General features: G+C 36.5%; 1 protein-coding gene across 1 annotated transcript; it reads left to right on the forward strand.

Moving 5' to 3' along the window:
* Nucleotides 1–451: 451 nt before the first annotated feature.
* LOC127633690 (ribosomal protein S6 kinase alpha-3-like) lies at nucleotides 452–22039 on the forward strand. Its single transcript, XM_052112949.1, has 22 exons — nucleotides 452–790; nucleotides 4296–4331; nucleotides 9843–9959; nucleotides 10133–10214; nucleotides 10970–11050; nucleotides 12449–12528; nucleotides 12685–12791; nucleotides 13100–13137; nucleotides 13312–13454; nucleotides 13559–13629; nucleotides 13721–13809; nucleotides 14136–14200; nucleotides 15347–15449; nucleotides 15535–15665; nucleotides 15758–15883; nucleotides 16057–16146; nucleotides 16274–16432; nucleotides 17475–17636; nucleotides 17827–17903; nucleotides 18016–18133; nucleotides 19234–19374; nucleotides 20339–22039. Exons 1-22 carry the CDS (start codon nucleotides 728–730, stop codon nucleotides 20459–20461), a joined length of 2202 nt encoding a protein of 733 aa, XP_051968909.1. The 5' UTR covers nucleotides 452–727; the 3' UTR covers nucleotides 20462–22039.
* Nucleotides 22040–22111: the final 72 nt, after the last annotated feature.

The raw sequence follows: 22111 nt of genomic DNA on the forward strand, positions 1-22111 counted from the left end.
ATGATTAATAAGTGCTGTACAAGTATTGTTAGTTCAAGTAAAATAAAGTTGTTGACTAATGTAAAACACAACCCTATTGTCAAGTGTACTATTATTTCTAATGATGCACTAAATTAGGTTTACTGATAAAATTATTTGAAGAAAGCCTAAAAGAGACAGATAGACTCTTCTACATAATGATTAAAAATGTATCACAAATATATGACCGAGAATGCTCCAATGTGCCCTAAAAAAAAAAAGAGTTTAGACAGCTCCATCACTGAATAGGCTATTTGAAAATGGAATTTAAAACCACGCCAAAATATATAGACAGAACTTATTTAAGTAAGCATTCATTTATCGACACAATTTTTACCTGAGCACTAGAGTACGGGGTGGGTACCAGTGGATGGCAACGCGTTCCCTCTATGACGCGTGATGACGTTTCATCCAGCCTCGTTCTGACAGCCAGGTGAACGGGAAGACGACGCCATGTTGAGCGATAACGGAAGTGAATAGTTCTGCTGTTAAAAACATACTTTGAATTTTTATCAAAAGAATCTCTGAAGGGGAGGTGGACACTTGAAAAGTAAAGAGTAACCCACAACGCATTTGAGCAGGACTAGTCTTATATTCAACGCGCGAGATAGCGCACATCCTTTTTTGGGACTCTTTGTAGTTCAACTTTGTACTGACAGCGTAAAATCACTTCACGGAGTGGTTGTAAGTTACAGTTCTGGACTTGAAGATGCCCCTGGCACAGTTTGCAGATCCTTGGAGGAAGTTGCCCATGGGGCATGTGGAAAACGAGGTGAGCTGCATTGCGTTTATAAATCGTTTGAGATCACAATTAATCCTTAAAGTAATATTTGTGTCAGAGAAATATCAGTGTATAGACTTTTTACGTGCTTCCGAGAAGCTTGGGGAAATATAAGTCATACCTATACAAATACTTTACAACAGTGTAAACACTGGTTTCACATAAAAGTTTGCGTTTTCATGCAATAACTTCGCTACTTTTCGAGCATGTTACTGAAATGCACAACCTTTTTAATCGTTCACGAGACCAGAGTAAATCGACGTTAAAATGCAACAAAGGATTCAATATGTTTCTTTTGGATTTTTACTGATAACCATTCTAGTGCCATGTAACTTGGAGCAGTTTGTAAACCTTGAATATGTAAGCCACCAAAAAAAAAGGTCCATGTCGAGGCAGGGCTTGACCAGACATGCACATTGTGTGTTCAAATTGCTTCGGGTTTTCCTTATAATAGATATTTGCTAGGTTTAGTAGCTAGTTGAAGTTTGACTTGAGGACGACTTGGGTAATCAACACAGGGTGGGGAACTGAGATTGTCTGATAGGCGGTGTCATAAAAACCTAGTGTGCTGCTTACCTAGAAAGGATATTTTGGGAATCCAAGGCGCGTTTTTCAGTATGCTAGCCAGGTATGTATCTTAGTAAGTTTTGAGACACAACTAAGGTGTAGCTTTTGGCTGGGTCGCTGTGAAACATTCTTTTTGCATTCTAGACAGAATTATGAATGTTTGCCAACCAATTAAACGTTCATTATTCTTTTTCGCCTCAGGTGTCTTGCCGAATTTTGACTCCCTAGTATGGTTATGTTTAGGGGTAGGTGTAGGTGTGGCCTTTTGGGATAGGGACCAATGATAATTGGTTAAGGTTAGGGGTGGGGGTAAGGGTTGGGCTTTAGGGATAGGGACCAACCAGGTAGCAGGGAGTCAGATTTCAGCACAATACCTGTATGTCTGTTGTCTGTATTTAGATTTAGTGCATTACATTTTTAATAACTTTTTGTAAATCTAGCTAAATCAAAAGTGTGTGATCTGAACTAGAGATTTGGAGAGCATACCTTGGGTCTTTAGTGACCCAGGACTCTCTGTTCTTCGATTCTAATCTTTTCTATTTGCAAAAGTAATGATTGGGAGGCTAAAATGTATATTTCCTATTGCTACACTAAAGCTAAAGATATAAATAATCATCTTAAGACAAATGTGACGCATTACTTTTGCTCAGTGCTGTACATATACATATATATTTTGTTAGTTTTTTTTTTTTTGTTACACTATTCACAAGATAAAGGTATACTAAAGAGGTGTGACCTCTTTAGTATACCTTTATGTTATGAATGGTGTAACAAGAAGAAGAAAATATATATATATATATATATATATGTACAGCACTGTGCAAAAGTAATGTGCGCAAGTCTGCACATGATTCACAAAAGCATTTGTCTTAAGATGATTATTTATATCTTTAGCTTTATTGTTTCAATAGAAAATATAAATTCTAGACTCCCAATCATTACTTTTGCAAATAGAAAAGATTAGAATAGAAGAACAGGGAGCCCTGCAACAGATGCCATGGCCCTCACAGATCCCCCCACTGAACATTGTGTCAGTCTGAGATTACATGAAGAGACAGAATCAATTGAGACAGCCTAAATAGATAGAAGAACTGTGGCAGAAGAACTGTGGTGAATTCTCCAAGAAGCTTGGAACATCCTATCTGCCAACAACCAAGATAAACTGTCCAGGTGTACCTAGGAACATTGCTGCTGTTTTAAAGGCAAAGGTGATCACACCAAATATTGATTTAGCTTTTTTATATTTACTGGACTTTGTATGACATTAAGTGATAAATGAAAACTATTTATTTAATTATTTTTGAAGACATCCTTACTATGCAACATTTTTGGTGAAGCAGCAACGTGGAAGTAAACTATAGCAAGTACAACCCATAAACAGTATGGCTATTGACATTTTGGGTATACTGCTAAAATTATGTAAGTTATTTAACTATTTAGACTCAAGTGACAAAGAAAATAAATATTTGTAGCATTATGTGTAGCTTATGTGTTGTGTCTCATGAATGTTCTGTGATTTAATTAATTATCTCATTTGATATATGAAAAATAAAACATCAGAATATATAATTTTCTAGTATTTTCAAATTTTCTTGAAAGTGCTTTGGAAACTGTAAACTATCAAGTCATTTTGTAGATCAACTTGTTATAGACATATGCCAGGTTGCTAAAGACCTGAGGTATGTAATATTGTTTGATAAAAACACCCATGCATTTAAGTGTTAAATGGACTGTCAAAACTTGTTCAGCACAGTTATGTAGCCAAGTGATATTTTTACAATATGTCATTGTACTGCATGACTACCGCATTCAAAAACAGTACTATGGTATTTATGTGTTACATTAAGGTATTTTTAAAGAATACCATGGCACATATCCAAATAATTTTTTGTGTTAAAGGTAAAGCTTGATATGCCACTGAAGACTAGTGTGTGTGTGTGTGTGTGTGTGTGTGTGTATATATATGTATATATATTATTCGTTTTTAGTAACTTTTTTTATTTTTATTTTTATTTTTACTTATTTTATTGGAAATATGTTTTTGTTATTCTGTTTTAATTCTACTGACACTTTTATTTTACAAAGTCAACCCAGGATCACTTTTGTATTTTTTATTAAATAAAAATGCATCTTAAACGTCTTATATAGGTGTTTAGTTGTTTTACCTATATTGTAACCTCGATTTCACCATGAAAATAGCCATAGAAGCTAATAATGTGTTAAATACAATCAAACAAACAAAGTGACAGTGGTAAAAGATCTGAGCTGTTCATTGAAAGGTTATAAGTTCAAACTGCACCAGGGACGACCCATGAACTATCGTGCCATTGAAAGGCACTTGACTACAGATTGCTTAGACCTTGGTAAGTTGGCTTTTGATTAAAAACATCAGATAGATTACAAAATGTACTACTAAAGAGTCAGTAGTCTCTCTCATTCTCTCAGGCTTCCACCTTTCCTACTCTTTCCCTAATTACTCTCCTCTGATCCACACTCTTTGTGTGTGGATCTATAAATAATCACTTCGTCTGTGACTGTGTATAAACAATGATCTTCCGCTTCTCTGACATTTTACACTTATGTCAACATGTGGTTTTGTGATTGGATTGGAAGTAAACATTGAACCCAGTCAGAGTCCTTATCCCTTCATGCAGCTGTAATAAATATTTACAACAATAGAGATTTGCAACAACCATTTAAATTGTCCTCCCCTTAATCAGAGTGAATTTTTTTTTTGCGTCTTCCCTGCCCTAAAGACCACTTTATGTTTGTGGTTTAAAATTTTGGCCTGTCCAATTAACCTTGCTTAGTTAATGATCATTGTACCTCCCAAGTGCTTTTCTAATAATAAAATTTTTTTTCTTTGTTAAGAAAAACATTCCTTTGTGTTGCTTTGAAATAACTTAATAATTTTTCATGTGTTTTGTAGGATGACTCCTTGGTAGATGATGATGCTCCTGTTCAAGTAAGTTTATGACTACATCTAGTTATAAGGTGTACATGTGTTGTCTGTGTATGTGTTTTTGCTTGTTTGGGAATGTGTACATACTAGTGTTGTCATGGTACCAAAATTTCAGTAGTTGATACCAGTGAAATTTCACTATTCTCGATACCAATTTCGATACCACAGCAAAAAGTTTCGTTATTTTTAATAATTATAGTTTAAAACATTATAGTCATAAACAATTTAATCAACAAAATGGTATCTAATCAATTAATTCTTAAAACTTTTAATAAGTGAAAATGTAACTTTTTAACGTCATTGCATTTTTTTGCCAAACTTTTATTCAACAGCTGTCTTGCTTGTGATATATTGATTAATTATTGTTATTATTATTATTATTACAGTGGATATTACATTTTACTGTACAGTTGTTGTAAGAGCCAGGTGTAGTTCTATTATTTTGAAAGGACATTTAGGGTAATCAAGGCACTTGGTGGGGGCGGATGAAGCAAAGTAATATAATCTGTTCACCTGTCCTGGTTTGGTGATTAAGAGAGGGGGTGAAAGGGGGAAGTCTCATTTTTTGCTGACCGTCTGTTTTCACGCTTGTTTTACACTTTTCTAAATGCTGTTTATGCCATTTGACACAACTTTGTATGCCACTAACACAATTATGGGATGTATTGGACCTTGTTTGTGTTAGTGCAAATGGAATCCGTGATCATTAAGCGTGTCTGGCAAGTTATTCCCCCACTCAGCCTCTCGGCAGCCAAAATTGAGTTTCAGATTTCCGCCCTACAGTTGTAATATATTTGTATTCAATTCTTATATAATTTCTTCAATTTCAAGCATCTAGCTTTTATTTTGAATCGTGCTTTTATTATGACGTGTGTTTTTTTCCGGAAGCTTCACTTTTCCGGATAAACAGTGTGATCATTGAAGACTTTCAAGTCATGTCTGATATCATGTCTGGAGTGGTGGTGGCGGCGTAGTGGCTAAAGCACATAACTGTTAATCAGAAGGTTGCTGATTTGATCCCCACAGCCACCACCATTGTGTCCTTGAGCAAGACAATTAACTCCAGGTTGCTCCGGGGGGGATTGTGCCTGTAATAAATACACTGTAAGTCGCTTTGGATAAAAGCGTCTGCCAAATGCATAAATGTAAATGTAAAAATATCTCATCTGTTTACACTGGCCTTTGAGTCTGAGAAATGAAATATAGGACACAGTTTTGGAGTGTTTGTATTTAGACTACTGGTGTTTGTGTATGTAGTCATTTTGAAATGTTATATTTAAAATTGTATTACTGTGAAGCACTTTGGTCAACTCTGTTGTTTTAAATGCTATATAAATAAAGTTGAGTTGAGATTAAAGCACAAATGCTGTAATGCGTGCTTCACAGTGGATTACTGCTCTTCTTTGTCATCTCAAACTACGTGAATGATTCTCATTGTCTATGGAGTTTCCAGAGTATGAGGGGTTGGATTTATACATTAATTTATAGTATGCATCTCATCCACGCTAAGAATGTGAGCATTTTAAAGCTTTCGTGTGTCAGTCATAATGCGTGGTGGCCTGGTACCAGATAGAGTCTGTGCTCGGTTCTACCGGTACTGCAGAAACACTGGCATCATTACATCTTTTTTATTTTAGTACCGACTTGGTACTAAAGTACTGGTACATTTGACTACACTAGTAAATACAACCTATCTGTTTTGTGTGCATTTATAGGGAGGCTGTGTGTGTGTGTGTGTGTGTGTGTGTGTGTGTGTGTGTGTGTGTGTGTGTGTGTCAGCATCTTAGAAAGGGAATAAGACATCCTTGACTTTCATTATCTGACAAACTGAATTAGATATTTTTGCGAGGTTCTGTTAAGTAGTTAAACTGGAATGTATCCATATAAAGTTTATTTCAATGCAATACAAAATAGCTTTAATAATACCAAAGGGAAAACAAAACAGGAAATATGGCTGGTTGTCACAAAGAAACAGATAGTACAAGGAAGATGGTACTCAGAAAAATGAACTGAAGAAAAGTGTAGCCCTTTTTGTGATGCAGCTTTTGAAAAGGAATTTGAGCCTCTCATTTAAACAGCCAATCGCCTTATATGTAGAGACATTGCCTGGCCTTTTTGCTTTAGGAACAACCTGAAAAATAAAATTTTGATGTCTGAATTAAGTTATGGATTTTAGATTGTAATAAGTTACGTTGTAATATTTTATTGGTGACTTGACTTATTATTGAAACTTGAAGCTTGGCAAACAGCTTTTTATTTTTTGGTCTCTCCCCATTTAAATAGATAGGAGCTGAATATGACTAAAACATATCTAAAGAATGTAATGTGAAATAGACAATAATGTACAATGAAATTATTATATATGGAATTATTAGGCAAGCTTTTATCTTCTGTAAGGTATTTGAGTGTAATTTCCTAAGTAAACTAGAAGTCTTTTACCGTCGCATATTTCCTGTCTCAGAAGAAGGCCTGGTTTTATTGGTTTCCTGCTGGCTGAGTGGCATGGTAAGCAGCCAATAGGAGAGGAGGATTCTCAGCATTTACTTAAGGCTTAGCGTCACTCTCTACTGAGCCAGCAGAAACCTTTATGAAAGCTTTCAGAGATCATGTGACCCACAGCACTGGTTTCCCTCACTTCATATAGATTTAGTCCCATGGTGTGTGTGTGTGAGATGGTACTTGAGTCAAGTTCCCCTTGTGGCGGAAGTGGCGCCCACGCTTGCTTCCACTTCCTGTCAAGGTCTGTCCCTCAGTTATCATCCTGGTCACAGTTCTGTTTAAATGTCTTCAGAGAGATATGCTACCACTCTCTCAGAAATAGTTTGACAAAGAGAACTTTGTTTCCCAATGTTTTGCCAAATTTCCTATTGAAACAGATTGGTGGGACTTACAGTATAAAGGGCTTGTTCATTATTTTAAAAGCCAGTAGCATTTACTTTACATAACAGCCATAAACCATAATTTGCTGTTTGATATTGCTAGTCAATGTGGTATTAGGGGGAGGGATACTTGGAATTTTTGTTTTAAGTTATTAGTGCCAGACACTTCATCAATATTTTAGTTTCTTTTTCTCTGAAGAGAAAGACTGTAAATTGCAAATGTACATGTACTGTATATGCCAAAATATCATTTTGTCAACATTTAGTAGCATATAGATGGTCTCAGATATAATCAACATGGACTAAAAGCAATTAAACGTTTAAATAAAATTTTAATTTCAAACTTTATCAAAATTTAATTAGTCCATTTTAGGCTAAACATTTGCAGATGTAGGTTCTCTATTGTGTATTTCAAAATAGAGAACTTGAATCTTAACTCACTTAATAGAGCAGCTTGTATAATAAGGAACGAGTGTGTGTTCTTGTTTGACGGTTTATAAAACACACACTTTCAGGCTATGTCCAGATTGATCCGAATACATTTGAAAACTGCATTTCATTTTCAAAACACTCTGTCCACACTGCTGTTTTAAAGCTTTTTCAAGTTGCTCGTCCACACTAAAACGGATGAAAACTCTTAAATCCCCTTACTGCGCATGCAAAAAAACAAAAAACAAATCGCCGTTCATTGTATGATCTGAAATGCAAATGTCCTTGTATTACGTTGCTTGACAGCAATTACAGGTAAACTTCCCATTGCCTTTGAACGCATGCAATATGAAGGTTTTGCAAAGTAACATTTATCTTTAACAACTTTATCAAAGTGAATGGCAGGCAAAAAAAAATCTTGATTTTTATTGGTTGAGTGGATCACAAGACTGCATCACATGACAACGTAAATAGTTTTCAGATATCTCTGTTTCCCCTGTCCACTCTGCAAAGCGAAGACAGCATTTTCAATTGTATCCACTTGGGGGAGCGTTTTCGAAAAGCTCAGTTTTTTGCTGTCAAAAACGCTGTCGCAGTGTGGACGGAAGTCTAGAAAAAGATACATTGAGAAAGTAGGACAAGAGCGAAGATTGGAGCATGTCATGCTGACTAAAAAGCATGTTTGTTTGCTAAAAATACTTGCTCTCAAATGTAGCACTTTGCAGTAGAATATGAAATTATTTTCAAGTTTTACACATGCACTTACGTATTTTGTCTTTTTCTCTCCCCGTCATTTTTACCTCTGTGGTGTATATTGATGCATGTGGTCTTTTTCCTCCATCAATAGAATATCAGATATCATCTGCCAGTCTATCTCATTTATATTGTCAGGCTGGCATGTTCCATTTATTGGGCAAACTGTGTGTGTGAGACTAGATGAAAAGTCACCACCTCCCTGTTTTCCATCTCAATTGTATGCTCAGAATGAGGTCCTCATGGAATCTGTGTCTGCAGAATTCTAAAGAAACTTCCAGATTTCCACAGAATTTAAATGGGCATAATTCTTCATATTATACACATCCTAGCCCATGTTTGTTTGTTTATTTGTTCTGTACAACAAAAGCATATAATTGTATGAGGCTGTCAACCTTCAAAAAGCACAGCACCGTAGCCCAAAAAAGCACCATAAAGGTAGTCAATATGATTTGCGCACTATATTCCTTACAATAGCTTTGCATGAGAAAACCAAAGATACAAATATGCAATTATTTACTGAAAATCTTGATCGTCGTTGTAGTTCTCATAATGTCACTTGCATACATTCAGATATGCTGTGTTTAGACTGAATATACGGGAGCACAAATGAGATTTGAGTGTTATAGTGGAGGTCCAGATTTTCAGACATTAAGTCTTACCAGATTTGAATGACACAAGGGTGAGTAAATGATGACAGTTACATTTACACGTGATGAAGATTCCAGTCATATCAGGGGCCTTGAAAAAGGTGTTTGCTTCTACATAAGAGTAATTAGCCCATCACCACCCCATGTCTTGCAGCTCGATTGAGTTAATAAACACAAACGATACCTCAAAATTACCTTTAGCAGACTTTGGGCAGATTCAATGTGGGTATAAAATAAGTTGGTGTGAAATGCAGTGTAGGTATTTGTAGATAACCAGAGTTCCCCAACCAGAAGGGACCTGTCAGTTAGATGATCTTGACCTAGCAGTGGAGCACAACTTCTTTAAGACTGTTCACTGACTGCTGTATGAACCTCTGTGTTTGTGTCTTTTTGTGTGTGGTGTTTATTCTCTCTCTCCTCCCATAGGCTTTGGCACGCTACCCCTTTGCAGTGACGCCAGCCATCAGGCCTCTCTTTAACATCCTCTCATTGTGTGTGTGTGTGCGTGCGTGTGTGTGCGTGGCGTCGTCGCGTGCGTGTGTTTGTATTTGCCTGACTCTCAGTATAAGCATATGCACTTTTCAAGTTTGTTACAATGTATAACATTTTGTGGGCATGAGATTGTATTTGATGTGATGAAGTGATGCGATGTGTTGATATTTGGTGTTTTTGAGTGTTACATTGCTATTATGACCATATATCGAACAGTATAGGACAGAAACTGTGTGAGTTTGCTTGTATGGCAGTGTATTGCGTGTTTTGTGGTTTACACATACCCTCATATTTATATCTCTCTTCCATAGGATGAGGGCGTAGTCAAGGAAATCAGTATCACTCACCATGTCAAGGAGGGATCGGAGAAAGCTGACTCACGACAGTTTGAGCTCTGCAAGGTGCTGGGACAGGGCTCTTTCGGAAAGGTCAGTCTGACTGCTCAGCAACATGTTTAATCTGATTAACACATGAGATTTGTCAGTGTATTAATGTTCACATTAAAAATAATTTAAGAAATGTGTGTCTTTTGTATACAATTCCACTACTGCAGAAGAATTGTTATATTGGTTTCAGGTACTAACAGTGTGCGTTTGTTTAGGTGTTCCTAGTCAAGAAGATAACTGGCCCAGATGCAGGACAGCTCTATGCCATGAAAGTGCTAAAGAAAGCAACATTGAAAGGTGTGTCTCCACATACAAAATGTTTAATTTTGCACCCATAGATCAAATGGTTTTATTTATAACAATTATTATTCTGTTTAATTCATTTAAATTATACCAAGAGCAATGTCAAATTTGGCAACAGATTATGATTGAACTTGAATTGCATTAGAATTTTGAATGTTTTGATTGAACTGCTTTTTGGCAATGGAAACCCATATACTATATACAGTATACTATATACATGATTTAAATTGTGTTTTGGTTTATTTGTAATCATCCAGAATTCTGCAGAAAGCTCCACAGATTTCCACAGAATTTCAGTGTTCTGCATTCACAGAGTTTACTAGGCCTTTGTGTATTTATTACCTTTTTTTGCCAATAGTCTTAGCTCCGTTTTCACAGAATTTCCACCACAATTTTTGTATTCCCAAAGTCAGCTACTGCTGGGACAAACTGTATCTAGCCTGCAATTGATGTTTCTTCTGTCAGGTTGACAGAAATTAAGCAACTTGTGTGAATGTTTGTTTATCTAACTGTACTGCTGAACAAACAACATATAGTACTGAGTAGGAAAAGTGAATTTAGCTGTATAAAAACATTATTAGTATTAAATCTCATCTATTATTATCCTTATTTTAGCACTCATTAGTCAAATAACACACTTTATCTTTTGCTGCCTGTTTTGTCTAATTGAATACATTGCATGTAAACACACTGGAAAAGGAAGTTTGAGAGTATTTCAATGATTTGTGTTTGGGTGTGTGTGGTTTCAGTGCGAGATCGAATGCGTACAAAGATGGAGAGAGACATCCTAGTTGAGGTCAACCACCCATTCATTGTTAAACTGCACTATGGTGAGTTATTGATATTCCTTTACCGATCAGGGGCTGGATTAGCAAAAATGTTCAGAAGAAACAAAAAGGAAAGTTCTTAGGATAAATTATAAGAAGTTCTTAAGAATGTTCCAAAGTGCAATTTTTAAAACATTCTTAAGAAGTTTTCAAATCTTTTCTTAAGAAAATGTTTTCCCTTAAGAATTAAATGACAGGCTTTGACATTGTCTGGTTATATTATAGCCTGGTCATGACATGAGGTGGTAACTTCAACGATAAATGTACCTATCTTTCAACCTTTTTTGAAGTAAGCACCTTGCGATAATTTGTTCTCACGAACAATCTTAAGAAAAAAATCGAACTTCTTAACGGGAGAGTTTACCCAAAAATGAAAATTCTCTCATAATTTACTCACTCCCATGCCATCACTATTATATCAGATGTGTATGACTTTCTTTCTTTTGCAGAACACAAATTAAGACTTTTAGAAAAGTAGTTCAGCTCTGTAGGTCCGTACAATGCAGTAATCCATAAAACTCCAGTGGTTTATCCATATCTTCACAAGTGATATGATAGGAGTGGGTGAGAAACAGATCAATAGAGATAGATTAATCTGCCTGCCCAGTAGGGGGTGTATGCATGAAGATTGTGAATCACCAAAACACAAGAAGAAGAATGAGAAAGTTATTGTGGAGATTGACTGGGCAGGGAGGAGAATTTCACCCACATCTATCAAATCGCTTCTGAAGACATTGATTTAACCACTGGATTACTTTTAAGCTGACCTATGTGATTTTTGGAGCTTCAAATGTTTGGCACCCATTCACTTGCTTTGTATGGACCAAAAGAGCTGAGAAATTCTTCTAAAAATCTTCGTTTGTGATCTGCTGAAGAAAGAAAGTCATACACATCTGGGATAGGGTGAGTAAATTATGAAATTATTAAACATTTTTGGGTGAACTATTCATTTAACTTAAAATATTTTTTCTTAAGATAGAAATGAAAATGTTAATTACGAGATTCTTACACTTCTGTAGTGAGGAAGAGCAATGCAGTCAGTTCATGTTGGCTAGCTTCTGTTTGCTAATTAATACACTAATGTATTTCAGTTTTTTACATGATATGAACAAAGAGTTGGAAAAATGCATAGAGTATTTGGATTGAAATGGATGTTTCAGTGTCATCAGTTCTGTTGGAAATAATTTGGAATTTAAATTGCCAGTTTACATGTTGCACATTAAATAGAACCGACAAAATACCATTGTAGCATCTGTTTACTTTTATTTTCTTGTTTATTTGCTTGGTTTACACCTTTAAATTGTTTAATTATCTCATTGCTGTAAGGATGTAATAAACCATTTATAGTATTCTAATTACAAATGGCAATTTAATCCTGAATCTTTCTTTCTCATTCCTCAGCATTTCAGACAGAGGGTAAACTGTACCTGATTCTGGACTTCCTCAGAGGAGGAGATCTCTTCACTCGCCTGTCCAAAGAGGTAAATTACATGATATCTACTGTCAAGGGACAGATAAATCCAATATGCACATTTTAATTAAAGATGAATAAAGAAAAGAGGCAAATATCTTGCTAACAGAAACAATAAGTGAATAGATAAAGTACCATACCATTCATCTTTTGTACCTTTATGTAGGTGATGTTTACAGAAGAAGATGTGAAGTTCTATCTTGCAGAGCTGGCTTTAGCTTTGGACCATTTACATGGACTGGGAATCATCTACAGAGACCTCAAACCAGAAAAGTGTGTAAAACGTTTACTTATTTAATATTGCACAAGTAAGTGTAGTTGCAAACTGCATGGTATAACACAAAGTATAATGGCAAACTGCAGAGTCGGCTACAAAATGCCACATCTCCCAAACATCAGTGCAGAACATATGATAAACAGTAATTCTGCCAGACACAGTCAGAAGTATTACATTTGTATAAACAATGCTTATAACAATGACTATCTGTACTCTGAACACATGTTTACATTAATGGCACTTTGACAGCCAGTACAGTTCACATCTCTTTTGAATGAATAAACCAAATTTGTGTCTCTTTCAGTATTCTCTTGGATGTAGAGGGACACATTAAACTTACAGGCATGTGCATTTTATCACTTCTTAATGAGTTTGGACTTGCATTATAGCAGAATCAAGAATCTTGATTGCAGTCAGGTTTCAGATTTCTCAAAGCTATGACCTTTTATTTAAGCAATTTTAGCTCCATATTAGAGCAGTTGAGTGCATTCAATTCTAATACTGTGTGTTTCTTAGACTTTGGGTTGAGTAAAGAGTCCATTGATCATGAGAACAAGGCATACTCGTTCTGTGGTACAGTGGAATACATGCCTCCAGAGGTTGTCAATCGCAGAGGTCATACCCACAGTGCTGATTGGTGGTCCTACGGCGTGCTAATGGTAAGAGGGACAGGATTGTGAAAAGATGGATTCTCTCTCTTATATAAGGTTATGCCAAGCAATGTATTTGTATCACAATTCTGTGATATTTTCTACCACCTCAGTTTGAAATGCTGACTGGAACACTTCCATTTCAAGGGAAAGACCGCAAGGAGACCATGACAATGATCTTAAAGTAAGACTTATTTACTTGCTCACTTACTTGTTTGAGATACATATCCTCATAACTGAGTCTTTGCGTTGATGTTTGTTTTCTGTGCCTTCAGGGCTAAACTGGGCATGCCTCAGTTTCTCAGCTCCGAGGCCCAATCCCTGCTCCGCAATCTGTTCAAGCGCAACCCTGGCAACCGCTTAGGTGAGGAAGCTAATTCCTGCAATAACAGTTAGTTTGAAAGAACAGGTTTTTCATGTTGAGTTAATTTGGTGAATTTCAGCCTGTGCTTTAGCTGTTCAGTGAAGCAGACAATCTGGTGCTGAAAGCGATTAAAAAAAAATAATAATAATAATAATAAATGTTTTATGGAATGGTATGCAAAAAACTGTTTTCTGAAGGTCTCAAAATTTTTTGGAAAGAGGGGCATGTCTAATTCAATGGCTCTGTCTCGTGGAATTTCCAGAATGGCTAAATTCACTTATAGCACCTTTTAAATGTATTTTATTTTTATGCATGTTATTTTTCAGGAGCGGGGCCTGATGGAGTTGAAGAGATTAAGAGGCATTCATTCTTTTCTACCATTGACTGGAATGTAAGTGTTTAAGTAAAGTGTAATTACAGATTAATGATTTATTTTGTGCTTTAAGGTAAGCCCACATTCTTACTTTACAATTCTTTGTTACTTTATTATTATCTTGTATATTTTTAGCAGCTGTGTTTATTTTTACATCAGTCTGACTCAACATTTGTTATTTGTGCACATTATTTCCGGAATATATAGGCAGTTCATGGTTTAAAACTTTTAATTGCGAGTCATATCTTTTCTAGTTAATGCATTCATTTCTTTTTTAAGCAAAGAAAATCAAATAAAATGTTAAACCGTTAGGTTCTGCAATTTGTTTGTACTACAAGTAGTAAAATATGCACACAAAATGATTCCGAGATAGATTTATGTAATTGCTCTACTTGTGTAACTCGTGCAGAAAACACAGATTCAACATTTTTCAAACCATATCAAAACGCGAATGCGAGCAAGTGAATGGAAATCTGAAATAATTATAGATAAGAACTCTTATTACCTTAAATGTTATGCTGTTTTTCCTGCTGTCTTTCAATTTATGGTGTGTTTAGCTCTTAAGGTACATTACACTCTGATAATTAAATTTCACCATATGAAGGCAAATTTCTTTATTTAAAAATAATTTATCCATCAAGCTGGTCTTTCTCCATCACTTGGAATTATTATTAGATATGTTGGCATGAAGTGTCCTATTCGCTTCAAAACAACAGCTAATTGCAGTTTTAAATGCAATTTAAATAATTATTCATATTATAATAATGAACATGCCATAGTTTGTTATACACATGCTCATAGGAGGGTCGGAAGTTCAGACCCGTCTGATATGAGCTACATTGAAAATGTCATGTGAACAACCTTGCAAGAAAATCTAAATTAATGTGCAGTGTGAAAATAGCCCAAGAAACGCATCTGATCAGTGTCTGGTGGATATGACCCTTAACAAGCATATTTATACAGGCTTCCTTGAGCTTGACTGTCATTCAGACAACCGCTAGTCATTTTTGAAAATATGTAGTTTTGTATATTACTACTTTATGCAGACCGTTTGGTAATTCTGCGCTTGAGAAACTGTCTTGTGCTCTTATGCTTTGCCATTATGTTGAAGTGCATGCTATATTCGTAAGCCTATAGAAATTTGTTGTCTTTTCCTTTATCTAGAAATTATTCAGGAGGGAACTTCATCCTCCCTTTAAGCCAGCCATCGGGAGGGCAGACGACACCGTCTACTTTGACTCTGAGTTCACTGCCAAAACCCCACGAGGTGAGTAATGCACATACTGATGTACAGTTTCAGCTGCACTCCATTCACAACTATCAAATGGCACTTGAACTTTCATTTTTTTCAGATTCTCCAGGTATCCCTCCAAGTGCCAATGCTCATCAACTCTTCAGAGGATTTAGCTTTGTTGCCACGGGAGCAGAAGAAGAGGGCCAGCCGCCCATTCAGAGCAACATCAACATGAGCAGCATACTGCAGGTATACTCAAATGCTACTCGCATGCTGCTGCTCTCGCAGCTGTAACATCAGTATAAATGAGAAGAAAATGCATATATGTGTATGTCATATAGCAACCCCACCGGAGTACACTTCAGTTCACGGATGTGTATGATGTTAAAGAAGACATTGGTGTGGGCTCCTACTCCATCTGCAAACGATGTGTGCACAAGAGCACAGGCATGGATTATGCTGTCAAGGTAAGCGCAACACCGTACTAAATGCCATTGAGCCATATTACTCATGCGCTACATTGCAAGTCTTATAATGAGCTGTGATTAATTTGTATTGAAGACATTGTTATTGGTTTATAGATCTGTATTGGTGGTTCGGATATGTATTAGAATTAACGGGGGTTCTGATTACATTGCAGATTATAAATAAGGAGAAGAGGGATCCAGCAGAGGAGGTTGAGATTCTACTACGATATGGGCAACATCCCAGCATCATCACTCTGAAGGACGTAAGTGGAGTTTGTGTGTCTATCTGTAGGAAACTATTAATTAAATGATTATAAATTCTCTCCCAGTAAGATATTAAAAACAATGACATGGCTTGTTTGTGGACTTGTGTTTATGTGTGATTTGTAGGTGTATGATGATGGGAAATCGGTTTATCTGGTCACAGAGCTTATGAAAGGTGGGGAACTACTGGATAAAATCCTCAGACAAAAGTTCTTCTCAGAGAGAGAGGCCAGTGCTGTCCTACACACCATTACAAAGACTGTTGAATACCTACATGCCCAAGGGGTAAGAGCATTCACATTCACCAGCTATTATCTATTATTGATTATTCAAAATTTAGCCTGGCTAAATTGACACATCCATACACGTATATACATCCTGCTTGTTTGCACTAAAACATCTCCATGTACCATCATTTTAACCTCAGATTTAAACTTAAAGGTGCACTTCTTTGGTTCGATTGAAGATTCAGCAGTAGTCTTGACTTTATATACTGACACTTGTTGGCATGGATGCAGCATCACACAACAGCAAAAGGTTACCACTGTCACTGTAGAAACACCCTATTTTCAGGTATATTTTTAACCCATGATTAGTTTATTCCACAACCATAAATGTCCCAAAAACAGAAGAGTTACTTAGATACAGTGAATATTACTCAGCTGGTAATGTGATGACAACATGGCAGTCACCATGAGGGGAACTACCTTAATGTATGAGCGACGACTGGTGGTCCCATCATAAAGAGGCTCAAAGTCTGTTTCATGATTATTCACTTTCTCTGCTCCTCTGTGGTGGAATGAAATTCCAACCTTCACATGATCTGCTGTAATCTTCTCAACATTCAAGAACCAGCTTAAAATTCCACAAGCACTTAAGCAACCCACACTAACTGCGCTCACCACTGCACTTAATGTACAGGGAAAGAAACAATCCTTGTCTGTGTCTTTCTTTTGTGCTAGCATCTTTACTACTCCAGCCACAACCAATATGTTGTTAAATTTTGTATGACAAATTGCTTGCTATGCGTCTCATTTGTAAGTCGCTTTGGATAAATGCGTCTGCTAATTGTAAATGTAGAATTAAATAGCTTTTTATAGGCCACTAGATATGTCTGAAGTCTTAGTCTCTTGTGAATGTACAACATTTTGTAAATTTGTCAAAAGTATTATTTATTTCTTAAGCTGTAGAACATTGTTAAGTGGAAAATATTACCTGGTGGTGAACCTTTAATATAGCGGCTTTTCTGTTGAAATAAGATTTCTCTGTGATTTTTAGGATGACTTTGTTTAAAGATGTGTTCTGTTAATTGGCATTTTGGTTGCAGGTAGTACACAGAGACTTAAAGCCCAGTAATATTCTTTATGTGGATGAGTCGGGAAACCCAGAGTCCATCAGGATTTGTGATTTTGGCTTTGCAAAACAGCTCAGAGCAGAAAATGGACTTCTAATGACACCGTGCTACACTGCCAACTTTGTTGCTCCAGAGGTACCTCTTAACCTGATTTTTGAAGGATGAGATGTATTAGTACCATTTCCAAAGATTTATGACTAAATTGCATTTTTTGCCCTAATATTCAGTATTTTTATATTTTCTGGACTCTTTTTTTTTTTTTTATTATTATTATTATAATTTTTTTAAATGATTATTTAGTTAATAAATTGTATCTACTCCACAGGTTCTGAAGAAACAAGGGTATGATGCAGCGTGTGATATCTGGAGTCTGGGAGTTCTCCTTTATACCATGCTTGCAGGGTACGCTTAACTCTAGTTAACTACAAGTCAGACTTATGATTATTATTGGTGTTTGACTTTGCATAGTAAACAATCCAAACACAATAGCAAATCACTAAAATTACTCCCTTAGGTTTACTCCATTTGCTAATGGCCCAGAAGATACAGCAGAGGAGATTCTGGCTCGGATTGGCAGTGGGAAATTCTCCCTGACTGGTGGATACTGGAATTCTGTATCACTTCAGGCCAAGGTTATGGTCTCTCCTATTATTTAAAGTCCCTATGAAGTGGCTTGACGAGCACAGTTCGAACTGGTGTTTTGACTTATTTCCTAATAAAACAGAAAGTGGCAGTGGGACATGTCAAACAACTCATCTCATTTTTAAAAATAGCCAATAGGTTGTAGTTACAGCGACACACACATACCTCTTTCCACCATGCTGCTCATGTCAGAGCCGCTTATGGGGGAAACTTGAGAAGTGATCTCATTACCAGCCAGGTTTTTCAAAGGCTTTGAGAACCAAATGATGATCTAAGTAACTGACAACATTAATCCATAGCCAGCCCATAAATGCACACAGCACATCCCAGTCATACAAGTCCAATCCAGATGAATGAGAAACAAGTGAGTAAAAGATCATTTATCCATGTTTTGAATCACAATACATGAAGCATAAAGAACACATACATAAGCTGTACATCTCAAGAAACCACCAGCTATACAAAAAATATAAATAAACTCTAGTAACTTGGCTCACATGCAGCTCCCATGTTTTTGCGTCCCATGAAGCGTCCCCAGAAGTGACCATTCCTATGCCCTATTCCCTTCGACAATTACCCTCCATTTTGAGAGCTTCAGATGGATGAAAGGTGATAATGGTCAGTCAGAACTCCCTTTATAAGCTATTTTTATTGGAAAATCTGTTTGGAACGACCCTACAGTATGGGATTTTGCTACCTTCGAAGTGCCCTGCAAAGGCATGATCAGTGCCAGTTAGTATAATGCCAGAAGCGCTGAACAGTTGTAAGGGGTCGGTGCATTCTCGTTCTATAAAGCAATTTATTAGACAAGGTTTTTCGACCTGTATGTGACGTCATGGTGCTATTAAATGCTTTTATCTTCTGAAAACGAATTTTGTCAACATTTAAAAGCACACTAGCATATAGATGACTTTAAATCTTATAGATATGGACTAAAAGCAGCATTTCACTGGATCTTTAACAATGCTGATTTAGATCAAACCTATTTTAGGTTCCTTTTTTTTTTTTTCTGTCACTAATAACATTTGGTTTTGTAGTTTTGGGCAGCCAAACATGTATTGTATCTGTGTGATTTTTCTCTCTTTGATAGGACCTGGTATCAAAGATGCTTCACGTTGACCCTCATCGGAGATTGACTGCTGCTCAGGTTCTTCGTCACCCATGGATTATTAACAAGGACCAGCTGCCCAAATACCAACTCAACCGCCAGGATGCTCCTCATCTAGTGAAGGTTTTAATTCCCTTAATGATTTTAGATTTGGCACAGAGTTCAAATACGAAACCAACAATAGATGATTTTCCACTATCGGGCCAGGGATATCAACTGGCCAGGCGGGGCCAGTAGCCTCATACCTTGAGCCACGAGACCAAAATCGATCTGCATTCCCACCATCAGGCCAATAGTCCTGCAGCGTTGCCCTAAAACCCGCCCTTAATATACCACCCTGGTGCCAATGTCACACACCCTGCCCATTTCATAAGCAAGAGGGTATTTCAAGCTAAAGTATCATGTTATCTAGAATATCAAGTTTATATCATATGTAAACATTAGCTAGCTAGCTACCAAGAAAATTTTGTGTTGACAACTCACCGACTGTAACTGCCATGGTGTCCTGAGTGGTCTCTACACTAACAGCGGGACATTGTCCCAGAACACATTCCATGATCTTTGGGCACCGCTTTCACCATTGTGCATTTTAACAGATTTGTACTGTGCCCGCAACTTTTACGTTTTTTCTGAGCCTGTACCGTTGTGTGTTGTATACACAACCTGGCAGGTTCAGTGATCTTGACCTGACTTAGCAAAACTCCACCTTTGACATTGACCCCGCCTCACAGACCCAGAGGAATCCCTGTACTGGCACAATGAAGCCCCGGAAGTGACAGTGGGAATGCAACTGGCCCTGGCATGCACTTGCATGCCCTCATTTGGCCCGGTAGTGGAAACGCAGCTAATAATGTCAAAAATGGACCAGAAATGCGATTATGGTTTCTCTCAAGTTCTTATGTCAGCTTTTTTTCCCATTTTAACAACTTAAGTTCCTTAACTATGAAGTTCTCACCACCTTAAAGTGCTCCTTTTTCCCATTGTGTCTTTGAACTGATTATACATTATAATTCTTATGTTTGAAACGTGTATTCTTCATACTCCGTGCCAATGTAAATGGATTTGACCTTTTCCCTCTTTACCTCAGGGTGCAATGGCAGCCACTTATTCAGCTCTAAACAGAAATGTTCCTCCTGTACTGGATCCAGTTGGTTGCTCCACACTAGCTCAGCGCCGTGGTGTCAAAAAGCTGACCTCAACCGCCCTCTGACCTCTCAAGTCTAACCCCAGACTACAAAAGGCACATTAGTGTGTGAGTCGTGCAGTGGAATGACAATACAATCAAAAAACAGCACACATTTGTTTAGCTCTTGTCATTTCGTATTGCTGCAACATGTAGAATATTATACAAATCTCTTAAGAGAATATTAAATCTATGTAAAATTGTTTTATCAAAGTGCTATATAAATTTACATAATATGGAAATATGTATGAATATGAATATAAAAGTATTTCTGTGAGTCTGTGTTGGGAAATAATACTGTATGATGTTGAGAGCCTGGGATGCACAGTTTGTTTTCTGTATTGTGTTGATGCTATGTCTAGAGACTGCATGGACCATACTATTCATGGCTGATCATAGCTGTGCCTACTCTCTTCATTACAGACCTCACATGCTGAAACGGTTTACTAGAATGCCTCTCCTTTTATAACAAAAGAGCTATCTATCAGTAATACCACTATATGCAACTTCAAGTGGTGTCTTAACATACTGCCATGTTGAAACCATTTGTGTAAAATCAAAGAAAACCAAGCAATTTCACTTACAATCCCCAACTATGTGGCTAGACATGTCGAGTGAATGATAAAACCAGTATTTCATGTTAATATAGTGTTGTAATAATAAGGCAAAGTTGTCTGAACAACACCCTTTGCCATGCACATTGTTTGAGTATATGTCTTAAGGAATATTCCGGGTTCAATACAATTTAAGCTCAATTGATAGCATTTGTGGCATAATGTTGATTAGCAAAACATTTTTTTTGACTTGCCCATGTTTTTCTTAAAAATATATATTTTCTTTAAGTTACAGTGAGGCACTTAAAATGGAAGTGAATAGGGCCCATTTTTAGAGGGTTTAAATGCAGAAATATGAAGCTTATGATTTTATTAAAGTACTTCCATTAATTCTTCTAATAAAGCATATTATTTGAGCTGTAAAGTTGTATAAATCTGAAAAAAGTTTGTTGACTACATCATCATGGCAACAAAGTTGAAAAATTGGCTATAACTTTACACCGAAACATTTATTAAGCGATTTTATTACAATAAAACCATGCTAACATGCATATTGTTTACACCTTGCTGCTACACTTTTAACGTTTACGGATTGACCCGTATCCACTTCCATTTGTAAGTGCCTCACTGTAAATTTAGATGATTTCTTTATTGTTTTTAAGAAAAAAGTCAAAATTATTTTTTGTGCTACTCAACATTTTGCCACAAATGCTATCGATTGAGCTTAACTTGTATTGAACCCGGAATTCCTTTTAAAGGGCATTAGATTTACCAAAAAAGAAAAATAATTCCATAACGTGACCTCATTCCCTGAATTTTCTTCCTCTCCAGCAGACCAAATTTTAGAGAAAACTAAAAAGCTGTTCCTGTGAATAAATATGAGACCATTTGTATGCTGTAAATGGTAAAGAGATGCGGGAGCTAGCAGTTTGTACCAGGACTGACCAGTAAACTGCTGACTCACTGCAAATAATTTGTAACACTCCATTTTTTTCTCTCTTTACATTTATTCTCTCTGTGAAATTAAAGGGAAATGTGTTGGTTGTATTAATCAAGACTGTTTCATTGTTTTTCAATCATAATTTCCTGAATTATTTTTGTACTAGCAGATGAACTGTTTTCT

Source organism: Xyrauchen texanus, chromosome 3 (assembly GCF_025860055.1).
Source record: "Xyrauchen texanus isolate HMW12.3.18 chromosome 3, RBS_HiC_50CHRs, whole genome shotgun sequence".
Classification (NCBI taxonomy): Eukaryota; Metazoa; Chordata; class Actinopteri; order Cypriniformes; family Catostomidae; genus Xyrauchen; species Xyrauchen texanus.